This window comes from Myotis yumanensis, unplaced genomic scaffold (genome assembly GCF_028538775.1).
Source record: "Myotis yumanensis isolate MYYU_CA2020_CCGP unplaced genomic scaffold, mMyoYum1.0.hap1 SCAF_4, whole genome shotgun sequence".
Classification (NCBI taxonomy): Eukaryota; Metazoa; Chordata; class Mammalia; order Chiroptera; family Vespertilionidae; genus Myotis; species Myotis yumanensis.
The window spans coordinates 100876094-100893202 of record NW_027223755.1 but is presented as its reverse complement, the minus strand read 5'-3'; the positions used below and the strand labels follow the sequence as shown (position 1 = coordinate 100893202).

Genomic DNA, 17109 nt, shown 5'->3' with positions numbered 1-17109 from the left:
GGTGCGGGCTCTGTTGGTATTTGGAAGAGAAAGATCCGGATTGGAAATCGGGAGAACATGGGAGAACTGGAGGGTGCAGAGGAGACCCTGGGAAGAGCCGGACGCCCAGCAGGCAGGCCCCAAGGGGGCAGGATCTGCACGGTCTGCAGCCTGGCGGCGCTGCCAGCAACAGCTTTAGAGAGACTGGAGGGAGGCGGAGGAAAGGGGTGTCAATGTGTGGCAGCGTCTTCCCGCGCCGCACACGCCGAGGACTTGCAGCCAGAAGACCCAGGGCTCCGCCGGGTGAAGGGGAGCGGATGGAAGGAGGGATTCGCGAGCTGGAGAAGGTCACAGTGAGCCGAGGGCCGGGGACTCCGTGCGGGAGGAAAGGCGGGCAGTCCGCGCCGGCGCAGGGGCTTAGCGCCTGGGCCCTGAGTGACCGGGTGAGCGATAGCTCAGACGATGCTGAGACCGCTCCGCCCGCCACCGCCACCTGCCGAGCGTCCAAGAGAGCAGCGCGAGGCCCCGCGGCTTCCTGCACCGGGGCAGTCCCGGTCCCCACCGCACGGGGCGGTTCGGAGGATGACAGGTGTGCAGTGGCTGTGCGAGGGGCGACGGCCGGGCCGATGGGTGAGGTCGGGACCTACGGGCGACGGCCGGACCGATGGGTGAGGTCGGGACCTACGGGCGACGGCCGGACCGATGGGTGATGGCTAGACCAATGGACAAGGCTGGGCGGATGGTGAAGGCTGGGCCGATGGGTGAGGGCCGTGCCTATTGGTTAGTGCTGGGCAGGTGGGCAAAGGAGTGACCAGTGATGTGGGAGAGACCAACCTGCGAGGGCTTGACCTCTGAGCGGGGCCGGACCGTAGGGCGAGGGCGGGACCCTCCCGAGGATGCTGCGCGGTCCAGGATGCTCGCTAAGCGGAGCCGGCGGCTCAATGAGCGGAAAGGGAGGCCTGCCCTCCGCGCGCTCGGGCAGAGACCGGGGTAACGGGGCCTCTAAAAAGTGCCCCGCCTCCTCCGCAGGGACCCGGTCCACGCCCCGGGGGCGGACGGGGGGCTCTGAAACCCACCGCCCGGCGCTGCGAGCCGGAGTCCTGCGCGGACCCCGGCCCGGGCCTCCCGCCCAGACGCCCCGCCCCGCGCGCCGATTGGTCCGGGAGCGCGAGTCCGCGTCGCGCGGGGAAGACCCGGGAAAGCGGAGTTTCCCCAGGAATGGGCCGCGGCGCCACTGCGCATGCCTGTGCCGTGACCCCGGCTTGAGGTGACGGCCGCTGCGGAGGCGGGGGCCCCGGCTCGGAGGCGGAGGGACTCGCTGCGGCTCAGACCCCGGAGAGGGAGGGTCCCGCTGCGCTCACAGCCCGGCCGCCGCCCGGTAAGGACGGGCCCCGGAGGGTCGGGGAGGGTCCCGGGTCCCAGGGCGCGGACGCCCCCCCCCCCCCACCCCGCGGGGGTCTCTCTGAGTTCCTGGGGCGGCTGATCCTGGGGGTCCCCCCGGCTCTGCATCCCAGCGCTCAGGCCACCTCCTTGTCCTTCAGCCGCGATTCACCCCCTTTTCTTCGCTCCTTCCCCCAACCCCGCCGACCCCGGGACTGAGCCCCGATAGACACCCTAAGTCCGGGAGCCCCATGCCAGCCTGCTCTCCTTGCCCCACCCAGTGCTGCTTCCCTCCCCGCACCGTCCTCACCCCGTCCCCCCTGTGGCCCTGGCAGTCCCCGCAGGGATGGCGGAGTCGGAAGGGTGCGATCCTGGGAGGGGACACTCAGAGGCTCGGTCAGGAGGCGATGGACGCGATTGGGGAGGATGGGAGCGGGGGCCATTGGGGCGCAGCACAGAGAGGTCTGATGACAAATGACAATGGGGAAGGGGGATAAAGTGACTGATATTCCGAGCCATGGTGATGAGGTTAAGGAGGGGCTATGACGTGAAATTCCCACTTTGGGGGAGCTCTTCCCTGCAAACTCTGGAGTAGCAGTTCTTGGACCATCTTGGGGTCATTGCTGCTTCGAAAACCTCCCTGTAAGGATATGTACCAGCTAAGCTGGCCCATCATCCCACCAGTGAGCCAGGCACAGCCCTCCATGAAGCGCCTAGGACGGTGATGATGGGAGGCGGGGCAGCTGTCAGTTTCACTGGGAACTTTTTTTAAAACAACCACTTCACTCTTCCCCTATCTGTTTTTTTAAAAATATATTTCTTTATTGATTTCAGAGAGGAAGGGAGAGGGAGAGAGAGATAGAAACATCAATGATGAGAGAGAATCATTGATTGGCTGCCTCCTGCACACCCCCGACTGGGGATCAAACCGGCAAGCCTGGCACGGAATGGAACCTGGGGCCCTTCAGTCCGCAGGCGGCCGCTCTATCCACTGAGCCAAACTGTAGGACATCCCCTATCTATTTTTAAGAAGCTTTGCTAAATTCACCACTATCCTATTACACAGGTGTGACCAGCCCAGAGAGGTGTTGGTGGACATTGGTGGTATCTCTTTCATATACATGAAGGTAATTCAGCTGATCCATCATCAACCACCAGGCAGGGCTCCCATCTTTCAGAATCTCACCAGGAAGGGAATGGACCTCCCATTAGTTTCCTATTGTTTCAGTAACAAATTAGCACAGATTTTGTGGCTGAAATCAACACAGCTTTGTAACAGTCTTACAGTTCTGGAGTTCAGAAGTCTGATACAGGTCTCAGTGGTTTCAAATCAAGGCGTGTGCAGGGCTGTATTCCTTCCTGAGGACTCGAGAGGAGACCATCTATTTCTTTGTCTTTTCCAGTTTCTAGAGGCCTCCAGCATCCCTTGGCTCATGGCCCCCTCCCTCCACCTTCACAGCCAGCAATGTCGAATTCCTCTGACCCTGTTTCCATCAGCACATCTTTCTCTGCCTCTCTCTGCTTTCCTCTTCGGCTTTTTAGGATCCTTGTGATTGGCCCCGCCTGGATAACCCAAGCTCATCTACTTTAGTAACCTTAATTCCATCTGAAAACTTAATTCTTCTTTGCCATGTAAGGTAACACATTCACAGGTTCCAGGGGTCGGGACTGGACATTGTTGGGGGCCATTACACGGCCTCCCAAAGACCTGGTGATATCTCAGAGGCTCCTGCCAGTTCTTAACAGTGTGTGAACTGGGCCTTGCACTGGGTCATCTTCACACTTCTGAGGTTCCTTTGCACAGACCAACAGCATAGCATGACAGCGGGTTGGGATCAGTGGGTGATGGGAGACCACAGCAATCTAAAACCACCGGATCACACAATTAAGGGAAGGGTGTAAACCGAGTCCAGTAAGGTAACTGTTAAGCTTTTTGGTCTTTTTAATTCATTTCTGCTTCATTTTTTAAATTCTATTTATTTATTGAACTTTTACTGAGTAAAAATTTAATTTTCAAAATATACACATTTCGCTTAAAGTAGCTGCCCCTCAGTCCTTCCCTTTACACCTAGAAAATAAATTTCTAGAAGGGTGGGGATGAATCCAGAAGAGATACTGATGTGCATCCCAGTGGTGTTAAGTAGTATCTCATTGAGGTTTTGTTCTGCATTTCCCATTTGGCTAATGATGTGGAACATTTCATGTGCTTAACAACCATTTGTGTATCTTCTTTTCAGAAAGGCCAATACAGAGCCTTTGCTCATTATTAAATTGGGTTGCCTTTTTATTTCAGAGTTAGAGTTCTTTATAAATTCCAGATACAAGACCCTTATCAAATATGTAATTTGCAAAATTTTTCTCCCATTCTATGGGTTACCTTTTAACTTTATTTTTTTAAAAATAATTTATTGATTCTCCCCACCCCCCTGGCCAGTGTTGATCAGTGGTTAGAATGTTGACCTGCAGACCAAAGGGTCATGGGTTCCATTCCAGGTCAAGGGCACATACCTGGGTTGCAGATTTGATCCATTCCCAGTCCTGGTTGGGGTACATGTGGGAAGCAACCAGTTAATGTGTCTTTCACATTGGTCTCTCTCTCCCCCTCTTTTCCTCTCCCATCCCCCTCCCTCCCTTCCATTCTCTAAAAATCAATGGAAAAAATATCCTCAGGTGAGGATTAACCAAAAAAATTTTTTAATAAAAATAAAATAGTTTATTGGTTTTTAGAGAGAGAGGAAGCGAGAGGGAGTGAGAGAGAAACATCGATGTGAGAGCACAAGAATCACCTGCCTCCTGCACAACCCCTGAAACAGTGCATGTGCCCTTGACTGGGAATCTCCTGGTGCACAGGAAACGCCCAAGCAACTGCACCACACTCTTTTAACTTTCTTGACAGTATCCTTCACAAAAGTTTTAATTTTTTTTCAATTTATCTGTTTCTTCTTTGGTTGCCTGTACTTTTTTAGGTATCATATTGAAAAAAGCATGCCCTAACTGGTTTGGCTCAGTGGATGGAGCGTTGGCCTGCGGACTGAAGGGTCCCAGGTTCAATTCCGGTCAAGGGCATGTACCTTGGTTTCGGGCACATCCTCGGTGGGAGGTGTGCAGGAGGCAGCTGATCAATGTTTCTAACTCCCTCTCCCTCTCCCTTTCTCTCTGTAAAAAATCAATAAAATATATCTAAAAAAAAAAAAAAAGAAAAAAGCTGCCAATCCAAGTTCATGAAGACTTATTGCTATCTTTTAAAAAAAGAGTTTTATAGCTTGCTTTTATGATCCATTTAGAGTTAATTTTTGTATATGGTGTGAGGAGGGGGTTCATCTTCATTCCTTTGTATTGGATATCTAATTGTCCCACCATTCGACATTTGTGAAAAGTCTATTCTTTCCCCCGTATCAAGGGTCGGATTTAACCTTCACCTCTTAAAGGTTTTTGGAATTCTTCATAAGGATTTGTCTCTTCTCCCCCATTTATGTCAGTGTGGGCTTATGGATATCTATTTTATTCTTTGGGTAATATCCTGAGGACTTACTCTGAAGTCCTGCATGCAGTTCCCTCTGTAACTGGCATTTTTCACTTTAAGCCACAGCTGCTCAGGACGGACCAGCCAGGCCTGGGTTCAAATTTTCGCTCCTGGTAGCTCTGCTGTCCGGAGCCACTTACTTAAGTCCTGGAGTCTCAGTCTTCCCAGGGCAGGGGGGATGATGGTGACATTTAGAAGGAAGATTGTTCTGGAGATATGGGCTGATGTCATAGGATTTTTGTTCCTGGCTCAGATCTCAGCTTGAGGACCAACCACATGGCTCTGAGCAGGTCACTTTAATGTTGGACATGGACAGGAGTGCTGGAGGGGCAGGGTGTGTGCTCTCTCTCTCTCTCTCTAGTTTAATTTTATTCTTTTTAAATTCTAGCTATTTATATTAATCTTTATTTTCTTATATGACATTATGTGGCATAGGAATGGAGACCTATTTTCTAAAGTAGTAGACTAAAAGGAAAATTACCATCTTGGTAAATGTATCTTATGTTTTAAATGTTAAATATTTTCCCTTGTAAAATTAGTTCATGCACGTTATAATTTGGGGGAAATTATAAAAAAATAGAAAACGAGCAAAAATGAAACCCCGCATTCCCACCACTGCTAACATTTTAATGAATATTTCTTAATTAGCTTTAGTGCATTTTAATATAATTCTTTGAAAACAGACTAGAAAGCACCTGCTTCTTAAGTTAAGAATGGGTCAAATAAAATTAGTAAGTACATGAGAAATATAACTGGAATGGAGAATAAATAAAAGGAAAGACAAGTGGATTGAGAGAGAAAGACACAGGACAGGGATCAAAGTTCTTGGTCTTTTTTTTTTTTTTTTAAATGCACAGTTGTGTAGCCTAGAAAAGATCATCTTTGCTAAATGTGTTTACTGGACTTTCTAACAATGCTTTTTTGTAAACCAAATATAAACACTTTATTTTTATTTATTTATCTGTAGTTAGATACCTTTTTTTAAAGTATATTTTATTAATTTTAGAGAGGAAGGGAGAGAGATATAGAAACATCAATGATGAGAAAGAATCAATGATTGGCTGCCTCCTGCACGCCCCCTACTGGGGATCAAGGCCGCAACCCAGGCATGTGCCCTTGGCTGGAATCGAACCTGGGACCCTTCAGTTTGCAGGCCAACGCTCTATCCATTGAACCAAACCAGGTAGGGCACAAGTAGAAACACTTTAAAACCTTCTTATATCCTTTTTTACCCCTTGTGTCCTCTTTTTTTCCATCTTGGAAAAATGGCTCATTTTAAGGAGCAACATCACTATCTTGTGGCCTTCTAGAATACTGTTGCTTAAAGTTTAAATTGAATTCTCTACACTTACAGGGTAAGTTAAATTGTGTTCTGGCACTCTCTAGGGGTCTTTTCATCTGGTCTCTAGACTGGTGGTTTCTACCCTAATAAATGGAAAGAAAGCAGGAAGTACGATTATTTGAAAGCTTTGCTTGTAGCTGTGAAAAAAGATGTATGTAGAAAACAATGCAGAAATGAAAGCAGTTTGTGATAGGAGGTGGGATGATGCAGATTTGCTATTACTGTTTAATGAATTCAATATTATTAAGAGTGGTGTCAGCTGAGTAGAGGAGCTGTTTATTATGCAGGAATTGTTGTGCCCAGATTTCAAGATTCCCAAGAAACCACATCAGGGGGCCAATTCGATGCAAAAGCATAAGAATCTGTATTTCAAGTTAACTTGGGCTCCCCATCCACAAGGCTTACCGACACCAAACCAAACCAAGTGGCTGAGCGCGCCAACCCCACCCAGGGACCGGTTATATGGGGGGGGTTGGAGTAAGGGAGGAGAAAGGACTGTGCTTTGCCGATTGGCCAGGCACAAGTCGATGTCCCGTTCCTGGGTGTGGCTAGCAGAGTCTTAGACTTCTGTGAAGAAGCTCCTTGCCCAACACGTGGCCAAGGTAAGATGGAGGATGTAGCCCTTACCCTGGGGGAAGGTGGAGGGCGTAGCCTTCGCCCTTTCATTCCCCCCTTTGTCTTGGAACTTCCGGCTCAATCATGAGACGGATTGAATTTTTATTCCACCGTTGCTAGAGGCCCGTACTGGGCATATTTTAACAAAGGGTCTGGTGGAAGGGGAAGAAATCATTTTAGCTTCAACAACTTCTATTGAAATATGATTTTTTTTTTTTTTAAATTCCTCCATGGCTATCAAAAAGCCAAATCAAGATTAATTTATCTACTGTCCTGATGTTTGCATAAATACAACAAGAATGGTAACTGACTACCTTTGCTGGAATCTCATGGTTGAATCTTAATGTGCCCCGTAGGGCCAGGAAGCCACGCCACCCAGCTGCCATCAGGCCCGCCTGCAGTATCTGCTGAGTTAGGTGAATCCCTCACCTGTAGCAACTTCACCTGAGCCCACGCTTTAGGTTTTAAGGCCCATCTCAGTAGCCCTCCTACTTGTTGCGGCCCAGAGCGTGTGGGGGCTCCGCAGGAACGCAGAGGCATCCCTACTGCTCCCCTTCTACTCTTACCAACCGCCAGTGATGGTAGGGCATCGGCCTGACACTTCAGCGCCAGCCATCTTCAGGGCTTCCAAGCAGAATATCAGGCTTTCTTCGTGGCATTTTTACTGGCTTCGAGTCTTTAGAGCTTAGATAGGGCTCTTTAAAACATGATATTCCAGTCAAAGTTTTCCGTTAATAAAATCACTATTAGGAACCGGTCTTATTGAATCTATGCAAAGAAACGTATTGCCATGTTAGCATTGCCAAATTTTGGAGGAATTACATAAGAAGAAAGACATACTGATCTACTCTAAGATTTTCTGACTTTTCTTGCTAATTCCTTTTAATTGTTGGCATTAAACTTTCTTTCTATGCATAATCATGCCTCAGATCTTCTATTCTAAACAGGCTTTTTTTCAGACTACCCCTGACATGGGCATGGTCACAAAGGCCTGCAAGCAGTATACAGGCTGCCAACTGTTAGCTGTCTCTCAATAGAGACCAAAACCTGATGGGCACCATTCCTGCCCATTTGGGCACCTGTCCTCTTGGCAGCTAGGCACCCTTTACTTTTGGGGGTCAACTCATATAGTACCCTTCCAGGACAGCCAACATACATTCAAACCTGCAAGAGAATTAAAGGTTAATATAATACATCAATACAATGAAACATAATATAGGCATCATGGCCGCTTTAGGTAGCCACATCTTCTGCTACTAAATATGTGATTCTATAAATTGTCCTTGTCTCTTTGGAGCCATGTCCATGAAGATGCAGGCATTATTTAAGTCTATTCAATGTTACCAGCATCAGGCAGGTCGAGCATGCCGTAGCTTGACGAAGTCTTTCCGGATCATGGATGGGTCCGCTGACTGGACGTGGGTGTGATGGACCCAGGTTATGACGCCGTCTATCTTGAGAGCGGTGGGGGTCGTCAGCATCATGGAGTTGGGTGTAGGGATTTTTCCATCGAGGCTCCAGGTGGTGCCTTTTGATGTAGACCCAATCTCCTGGTCTGTGCTGATGAGGAGTTGGGGTTGGGCCAGTCTCCTGGGTGGCGCCAAGGTGCAGCCAAATGTCCTCGTGCGCTCTCTGGAGCCCTCTCAAGAAAAGAGACAATTCTTGCAGCAAGAAAGTCAGGAATGATAGGGGGTGGGGCCTGACCAGCTTCATTCTTGCCTATTTTTATAGATTTCTAGGTCCATTAAGTCTTTGCCTTGAGGAACTGTGAGCTCCATCCTTAAATGTCCCAATCAGACTAGAATTCCAAAATCCCAACCCAGCATAGAATATCACATAGAAAATCAAAGTTCCCAGTAAACAGACAGAGGTGTTTACAAACATATTTACACCTTTTCAGTGAATAAGTATTTTTACAGTCTTGGGCTCTTGAGCAGATAACAGGAACACCGCCCCCAAGTCCCCTGATGGGGACCTGACAGGAACAGATGTGGGGCTCTTTCCCACATCCCAGGACAGGATTCTTGATCTATATCTTATTTAGATAGAAATGGTTTTTATCACAAATAAACAAACAAATCCAAAACCAAGAAAATCGAGGCCAGAAGTACCCTCTGATGTTTTAGGGGTACCAAGGAAGGAGAAGTTAGGCAGTGTCCAGCTCTTCTCACAATCCACCACCAGTGACCAGTTCCAGCTTACTGGTTTATCATTCATTTAACATTTCTTTCCTCCCATTACACCAAAGCCATGCTTTCCAGTTAAAACTTTTAGCCTTAATTTTTAGGTGACATGTAAATAATTAACATTCCTCAGATTGACAATATATTCAAATTCAATAACAAGGATACATATTTAAGCATTAAGGACAGATCAATTTACAGAAGCAGAGACAGCATGCAATCCAAACCACAGCTGTGGGTAAACACATTATTTAGATCAGTATGAAGCCACAGTTTCTATCTGACTTTAGAAATTGGATTACTACTATCAGTCCCTTTTAAAGATTTTGATTTAATCTTTAATTGTCCTTAGTTTAAGGAAAGCAGAGTTTTTTAGATTTAAGAGATTAGAAAAATGACTTAGCCTTTTTTAAGGAATACGAGCTCTATTGTTGGCCCTTATAAAGCCAACTGCTCAGAAACATTGGTTTATTATACCACTGAAATTATATTAAGACCGTGATTGCTAATTAAGTATTAAAAATATCTTCTTAAAAATAGTATTAAATAAATCCGCGAGGCAAGAACACTTTCTGCCCCATTCACATTTCCGTAGTAAAACTCCGCCTTAAAGCTCCACCCCTGAAATTCCATCCTGCCTCAGTGAGAAGACATTCCTTTTTGGCTAAATCAGAGGGAGGGGCCTTTGCTGTTTCAAGATGGCGGCCCCCAGGGGAGCGGCAGACCATGCGGCCAACATGGCGGCTGTCAAGGCTTGCAGCCCAAAATGGTGGCTGTACCAATAAGCAAAGGTATTTAGTTACCACAATAATATAATTTTTTCCAATTTAATTCAAATATTTCTTTGTCAGGTTCATCTCTGCCATTTTTAAGGCCAAAACAGTCTCGGGTTTTTATTCTGTACTTTCCCTTTACACGTGCACAGAAATCTCAGATGCATTTTAAAACTTTTGTAAAACTTTTACATTTCTAGCTGGGGCGATCTCTATGGGAAGAGACCGGCTCGCATCCAGAGCCCCAGCCGCCCCCGGCCTCCCGGGTGTCCGGCCCTCAGGCTCTGCGGGGGACCTTCCCCCGGACCCGACGCCGACGGGGGGCCTCGCTGCTCCCGCCTCCCGTGAGCGACACGCCGGCCCCGCTCTCCCGAGCTCCACCTGGCTCCACTCATTCGCCACAAGCCCGGGGCCAACGCCGGCCAACGCCGGCCAATGCCGGCGGCTGCTGCCGCTGCTGCCGCCGCCGCCGCCAGGCTCCGCGAACGAGTCCGCGCCCGGCCCGAGCCCCCAGGGCCGCTCCCCCCCCCCCCCCCCCCCCGAAGGCAAGGCGCGCCGCCGCTCATGGAGCCGAGCGCAGGCCCAAGCTGCGGGGCTCGGGCTGCCCGGGCTGCCGCCGCCTCTCCCGGCCTCCGGCCTCTTCCAGGCTCCGCCGCTCGGGCTCCGGCTCCGGCCCAGCGCCCGCCGCCGACCGGGCCAGAGGCCGAGCCTCCAGGGCCGCAGCCGAGCCACCCGGGCCCGCGGCGCGGCCGGGCTCTAGGGCAGCCGCGCGCCGCTCCTGCACGCCTGCCCCCGACTGCAGAGCAAGCGGCTCCTGCGGCGTGCGCGGGCGGGCGGGGACCCCTCCCCTGCCTTTACATTCACATACTTTCACCAGACATTCATTCAGAGTTTAACAACTTCCCAACTCCTGAGGGAGCTCTAAAGCCTCCCCCAACAGAAAACAGAGAAACAGGCACAGACAAACAGGGCCCAAAACAGCCTTCCACTTCCATGGAAGAGATAGACGATGGCTTACGCCAAACCGGCGGGAACTACCCACCTCGTCTCAGATTGGGGTTTCTACAGACCTTCCGCCTTTTCGGAAGCAAAATTACACCCCTACAGATACAGATGGAGGATCGAGGCGTCCCCCGACTCCTCCCGCCCTTTGACCTCCATGTGCGTCCACGGTCAATGTGGGCGAATACAGATTTCAGAAGTGAGCTCACACAGAACAGATAAAGCACACAGAACAGACAAACACAATACAGAGACACTTACCGTGGCCATGCAGATTCTACGAATTGGGGGAGTCCCTACATGGTCTTGGGAACCCCGGGCGAGCCCCCAAATGTTGTGCCCAGATTTCAAGATTCCCAAGAAACCACATCAGGGGGCCAATTCGATGCAAAAGCATAAGAATCTGTATTTCAAGTTAACTTGGGCTCCCCATCCACAAGGCTTACCGACACCAAACCAAACCAAGTGGCTGAGCGCGCCAACCCCGCCCAGGGACCGGTTATATGGGGGGGGTTGGAGTAAGGGAGGAGAAAGGACTGTGCTTTGCCGATTGGCCAGGCACAAGTCGATGTCCCGTTCCTGGGTGTGGCTAGCAGAGTCTTAGACTTCTGTGAAGAAGCTCCTTGCCCAACACGTGGCCAAGGTAAGATGGAGGATGTAGCCCTTACCCTGGGGGAAGGTGGAGGGCGTAGCCTTCGCCCTTTCAGAATGTTTTCAAATGGGTAGATCTTGGATGAAGGTGGTTTCTACAAGCATTTTTCATATTTTTAAAATTTGGATGATGACCTAAAATTTGGATGATGAAAAAAAATCCATATAAGCGTAGTCTGGCTCCCCTGGGTGACAGGCAGAGCTTTTGGAACTGTGGTGGCATTTGTGTGAAGATCCAGCTGGTTTGAGGGCTCCTAACTGAGTAAATAGCCCCTAGTGCAGTGGTTCTCAACCTTCTGGCCCTTTAAATACAGTTCCTCATGTTGTGACCCAACCATACAATTATTTTCATTGCTACTTCATAACTGTAATGTTGCTACTGTTATGAATCGTAATGTAAATATCTGATATGCAGGATGGTCTTAGGCGACCCCTGTGAAAGGGTCGTTCGACCGCCAAAGGGATCGCGACCCACAGGTTGAGAACCGCTGTCCTAGTGTCATGTGCAGGCCCTGCGCACTCCTGCCTTCCGGGACATGCTCTCGGTTTGGAAGTTTGGGGTCGAGATATAGAGACACCACATGCTATGATTTATTAGGCACTCACCGTGTTCTGTGCTGCTGTGGACTGAATTGTGCCTGTCCCCAGACCCATGTGTTGAAGCTCTAACCCTCAGGACCTCACAATGTGGCTGTGTTAGGGAAAGGGCCTTTAGGGTATAGACACACACAGGGAAGACCATGTGAGGACACAGGAAAAAGGAAACAGTGAGAACGGAGGGTGCAAGTAGGCATGCGTGGGCTTTGCCACAGCCTGGTCCTGGGCAGGGCAGGCGAGAGTCTCCCCAGGCTGCAGCATTAGTTCTGGGCTAACACGGTAAACTGGGAAGACCTGCCATCCGCTCACCACCTCCTTGCCCCCCAAACAAAAATGGCCACCCCATGCTTATGCCCCAGGGCATGGTCTTCAGACCAGCTCCGTCCCCGTAATCTGTCCTTTATGCTTCTCCAGGCCAGAAGCCAGGGAGCCCTCAGTGACCACAGATCCTCTGGACAGCTTCACAGCCTTGTCCCCGCCCAGCTGAGGCAGCAGCAGCACCAGCTCAAGCACAAGGTCAGATCGCTGCCCTCGTGGACTATGAAAGCACCCCTGGCACCTCCTGAGCTCTGGGTGGCCTCAGGCCTCCCGCCTGGGGTGAGGGCCAGATCTAGTTGTGAGTCCACAGAGTCACGCCTCTCAGGGCCAGGAACCCTGTGGTCTGCAGAGTGTCAGGGTGAAAGGGCGCTGGGAACTCTGGGAAGGTCAGTGACCTGAGCTCATGCCCCCAGTGCTTGTCTCTGATGCTTGGTGCCCAGGAACGCCGGTGACTGTTATCCTGGACAAGGCACGCCAGGCGCCGTGTGGGGTGGGCTCCAGCTCGGCCTCAGCTGGCCTCCCAGCTCTGCCGCTTCATGGCTGTGCTGGTTACCCTGGCAGACTCAGTGTCCTCGTCTGTAACCTGGGTCAGTGAGAATGGCGGACTTTCATAACATGGGGCTGGAAGGTTAAATAGAAAAAGCCATGAAACATTTCGCTTCAGGCTCAGCACCCAAGCACCTGGATTTGTAGTAACTCAGTTATCAGTATCTTAATCCCCAGCAGCCTTCCCCCCACCCCACCCCCCCACCCCCGCCCCAAGGGCAGGACTTAATTGTAAAAGCACATTTACACGTGGGGAAGTGCTGGGGTCCAACCCCAGCGGGTCCAGGGGTCCCCAAAGGTGTGGACGGAGTCGGCGAAGAAGGAATGGCACGGGGTCAGCGTTCAGTTGATCAGCATAGCGAGGTTCTCCCTCCAGGATCTCAAGCCAGGAACTCCAGCCGAGTTCTGGTCAGGATCTCCAGCGAAGTTCTGGTTAGGATCCAGCCAAGTTCTGGTCAGGATCTCCAGCCAGGTTCTGTAGCCATGTTCTCTTGCTAGGTTCTCCATCCAGCTTCTCCAGCCAGGTTCTCCAGCCAGGTTCTAGCCAGGTTCAGTCGCCATGTTCTGTCTAGGTTCTCCAGCCAAGTTCTGTAGCCAGGTTCTGTCCAGGATCTTTTGCCATGTTCTCTAGGTTCTGTCTCTAGGTTCTGTGTCTAGGTTCTGAGTCTAGGTTCTGTCTAGGATCTCCAGCCAAGTCCTGTCTCTAGGTTCTGTCTCTAGGTTCTCTGTCTTGTTGTCTTGTTACATCTGTATTTATACCAGTTGATTTTAATCCTGTCAATTTCTATAGCAAAGGTTAGGGCGTTTCTTATCTCCATTCCAGGGAGTAAAGATTATGTAGCTTAAGGGTGATTGTTTGTAGTTAAAGTGATTAACTACCCGCCTGGCACTTAGTTAAGAGGTTTTATCCCCTCCCTAACTTCAGGGAAAAATCCCTACCTGGGGAAACAACCTTTCTCAGAGAGGTGACCTTGGTTAAAACACATAGCGCCAAAGGGAGCAAACATATTAAGAACAGTATGCCATATACGCCAGGTCCCTTGAAACATATGCTGTGCAGATGTTTCTTCTCTGCAGCGACTGTGTCAAGCAGCAAGGATGGACCAGCTCCCGGCAGGGAAGTGAGGTTTGGATGGAGGAGGTGACATGCTCACTGCTGCGAAGAGAGGAGCTGGCCAAGCAGAAGCATCGGCCCAGGCTTCTCCAGCTCTGTTCATGTCCTTGGGCATCTTGGTGCCCCATCTGCCCAAACTGCGCCCCCAGATCCATTCTCCTTGAGCCCAGGCTTCACTGATGGGGGTTTGCTTTCTCCATTAGGACAGAGCCCCTGGACTGCCAGGTTCCTTGCCAGGAATCAGGAGGAGAAATCTGTCTCCTGGAGCTTGAGTGTGGCCTGGGGGACAGGCTATTGGTCCCAAAATGCCCCTGCCTGAGCCCAGCGAGCAGGACGGGGAGAGTGTGAAGGCCGGCCAGGAGCCGTCCCCACAGTCCCCCGAGCCGGGCACAGATGTCGTCCCTTCAGCTCCCAGAAAGCCCAAGCCCAGGAAGTTCTCCAAACTGGTCCTGCTGACAGCGTCCAAAGACAGTGACAAAGTGGCTGCAGCCAAGCGCAGAGGCGTGCACTGCATCATGTCCCTGGGGGTGCCCGCCCCCACCACCCTGGCCAAGGCCCTCCTCAAGATCCATCCCGAGGCCCAGCGTGCCATTGAGGCAGCCCCCCCGGAGCCTGAGCAGAAACGCAGGAAGCTGGACACAGGTGAGGCCCTCGTCCCAGCGAGCAAAACCGAGCAAGACCTCCCTGGGGCTGCAAGTCCCCTGACACCGGCACAGCCGAGGGGACAGACAGGCTTGGCTGGCTCTAGAAAGAGCATGTCTGTGCTGTGAGCGTGTCGGCATGTAGTCTCTCTCCCCACATTACATATGAGTGTAAATCTCTGCTTGTCTGTAGCCTCCATGCATGTGTGTCTAGGGTTCTGTGTCTACATATGTATTTGGGAAGGTATGTCTGTGTGTGTGTCCTTGTGTGTCCATGTCCCTGGGCCTATTTCTGTCCATGTCTGCTCTTTTTTTTTTTTTTTTTTTTTTAAACCTCACCCTTTCCACTGATTTTTAGAGAATGGAAGGGAGGGAGGAGGGAAGGAGGAGGGAGGGAGGGAGAAAGAGAGAGAGAGGGGAACATTGATGTAAGAGAGACGCATTGATTGGTTGCCTCCTGCACACACCCTGACCCGGACTAGGGACCAAGCCTGCAACCAAGGTATGTGTACTTGAAGGGGGATCGAACCCACAGCCCTTCAGTCTGAGTGCGGATGCTCTAACCACTGAGCAACTGGCGAGGGCTGTCCATTGCCTGCTCCTGTGTATTTCTGTATTTCTGTGTTTGGGGGGGCGGGGGGTCTGTGTGTGCATGTTTCTGTGCCAAAGTCTATTTGGAGCCCCAGGCTTGGTGCAGGTGACAGTGGAACTTGGAAACCTGAGGGACGCCTGGGGGAGGGGATGCCTAGTAGCTGGGAAGGAGATGAGCTGAGGTTTCTTCCCAACCAGAAACTGGGTCTGCTGAGCCCTGAGAAGATAGAGAAAATAAAAGCCACAGCAGTTGGCCCTGTTTGCTGCCTATGAACAGGGGGCCTCCTTGGAGTCAGTCAGGGCACTGGGCTTGGTAGCCAGTCCCGGGAAAGGGAAGCCAAAGCTTCTTGGTTTCCACCAGGTAGCTGGGCAGTACAAGGGACCCCTCCGCACTGATGGAAACAGTGGTGAGTGCTCTGAGGTCAGGGGTGGGGGGGCCCTACTACTTCCCCAAGGTTGAGACATTAAGGCTCCTGAGACGGGACACCCCAGCTACAGGCCTGAGGAACCCCTCACCCTCCATCCCCTGTTGGATAGGAACTGTAATCAGGGAGTTGGGGACCCATCTCCCCAGAACCTGGAGGCCCCTCTGCAGTGTGCCCAGTGTATGCTGTGAGCGCTTCCACCAGCCAGTTCTGGTTCAGGGCCTCCATGTGTGTGTATACCTGCTTCCTCCTGCCAGCCCAGGGGGTGGAGGGTGCTGTCCTGTGACCTGTTGGGAAGCAGGGTTCAGAGAGGCCAAGTTACTACCCTGAGGCCACCAGCTGATCCCTGCAGAGGGTGAAGGGGGACATCTGGCTCAGAGACCGTCTTCCCGCTCAACTCAGTGGGTTGGGTCAGCTCCATGGCCTTTTCCACCCTCTCTGAGACCTCAGCTTGGGCATCTTCCCAGGTTCTTGGGCCAGATAGGCTCTACCCCATACACGCTATTGTGAGGATTCGAACAAAAGCCAGCCTTCCTCAGGTGGAGAGATGGAGGGCAGAGCCAGGCTGTCTCTCTGCCCCACAGGCTCCCTTAGGCAGGTACTCCAGCAGTCACCAACCCCCTCAGCTGCATCCCACCTTCACACACACCCCCCCTGGCTCCATCCCTGGCCAGGCACTGGGGACAGCAGCAGCTTCCTAGTCCTCAGCCCAGATTTGGCCCAAAGTTTCCTGGAAATGACTTTAGCAGCCTCTGTGGCCTTTGGGAGCGTTTGTCTGGAGTTGGCAATCTTCGAAGTCGGTCAGTGGTGCCCAGATCATCCCCTGGTGGGCTGAGAGCTCAGGGACTCGGGTCTGTGCCACACCCTCACCCCTCCCTTTTCCTCTGAGCCCTCCTGACCCACCCCATTCTCTTCCAGAAGGAAAAGAAGACGGAAGGTTGGCAGAGGGGCCAGCTCCCAGTCCCACAGAGGGCGGGGAGGAGTCCTCTGTGGGGCCCGGCAAGGCTCCGTAACCCTGACGACTGCGGGCACGGCGTCCTTGATGGCTCAGTGAACTTGGCTGTGACTTCTTCTGCCTGGGGCCCAGTCCCCAGTGATTTTCACTCACAACATTGTGTAATGTTTTTCAGCTCAAGCTCAAGTTACTTTTGTAAGCAGAACAAAAGATTAAAATAAAATAAAATAAATGCTAGATTCTATCATGAACAGGTTGTAAAAATTCCAGGATTCTGGGTCTTTTGAGGCCCAATTCCAACCCCACCAGCCCTCACATGGTCCTTCCCCAGGGCTGCCTGGACTGGGCTCTATTTCAGACTCGGGAGGGCTCTCAAGGGCCTTCATCCCCCAGAACCTCACACCCGAGGGCTCCTTCGATCTGGAAATCCAGCCACTGGCAAGAGACTAGGTGGGTCTCTGAGGTTCCCTTCCT

At 51.4% G+C, this 17109-nt stretch overlaps 1 protein-coding gene across 4 annotated transcripts; it reads left to right on the top strand.

Moving 5' to 3' along the window:
* Positions 1 to 496: 496 nt before the first annotated feature.
* Positions 497 to 16872, top strand: FLYWCH2 (FLYWCH family member 2). Of its 4 annotated transcripts, XM_070413201.1 has the most exons (5): positions 1019 to 1357; positions 12460 to 12561; positions 14227 to 14665; positions 15617 to 15662; positions 16599 to 16681. In XM_070413201.1, the coding sequence occupies exons 3-4, from the start codon at positions 14329 to 14331 to the stop codon at positions 15649 to 15651; spliced, it is 372 nt and encodes a 123-aa protein (XP_070269302.1). In that variant the 5' UTR covers positions 1019 to 1357; positions 12460 to 12561; positions 14227 to 14328; the 3' UTR covers positions 15652 to 15662; positions 16599 to 16681. The 4 variants fall into 4 exon arrangements, with proteins under 4 accessions (XP_070269301.1, XP_070269302.1, XP_070269299.1 ...); XM_070413198.1 differs by lacking the exon at positions 15617 to 15662 and having other exon boundaries at positions 1031 to 1357; positions 16599 to 16872; XM_070413200.1 differs by lacking the exons at positions 1019 to 1357; positions 12460 to 12561; positions 15617 to 15662 and adding an exon at positions 497 to 568 and having other exon boundaries at positions 16599 to 16872.
* Positions 16873 to 17109: the final 237 nt, after the last annotated feature.

Excerpts from the sequence above, each read along its gene's own strand:
- FLYWCH2 (XM_070413200.1), top strand. The coding sequence starts at position 14,329 with ATGCCCCTGCCTGAGCCCAGCGAGCAGGACGGGGAGAGTGTGAAGGCC. Across the intron at positions 14,666-16,598 it reads ACGCAGGAAGCTGGACACAG|AAGGAAAAGAAGACGGAAGG; the intron begins GTGAGGCCCTCG and ends ATTCTCTTCCAG.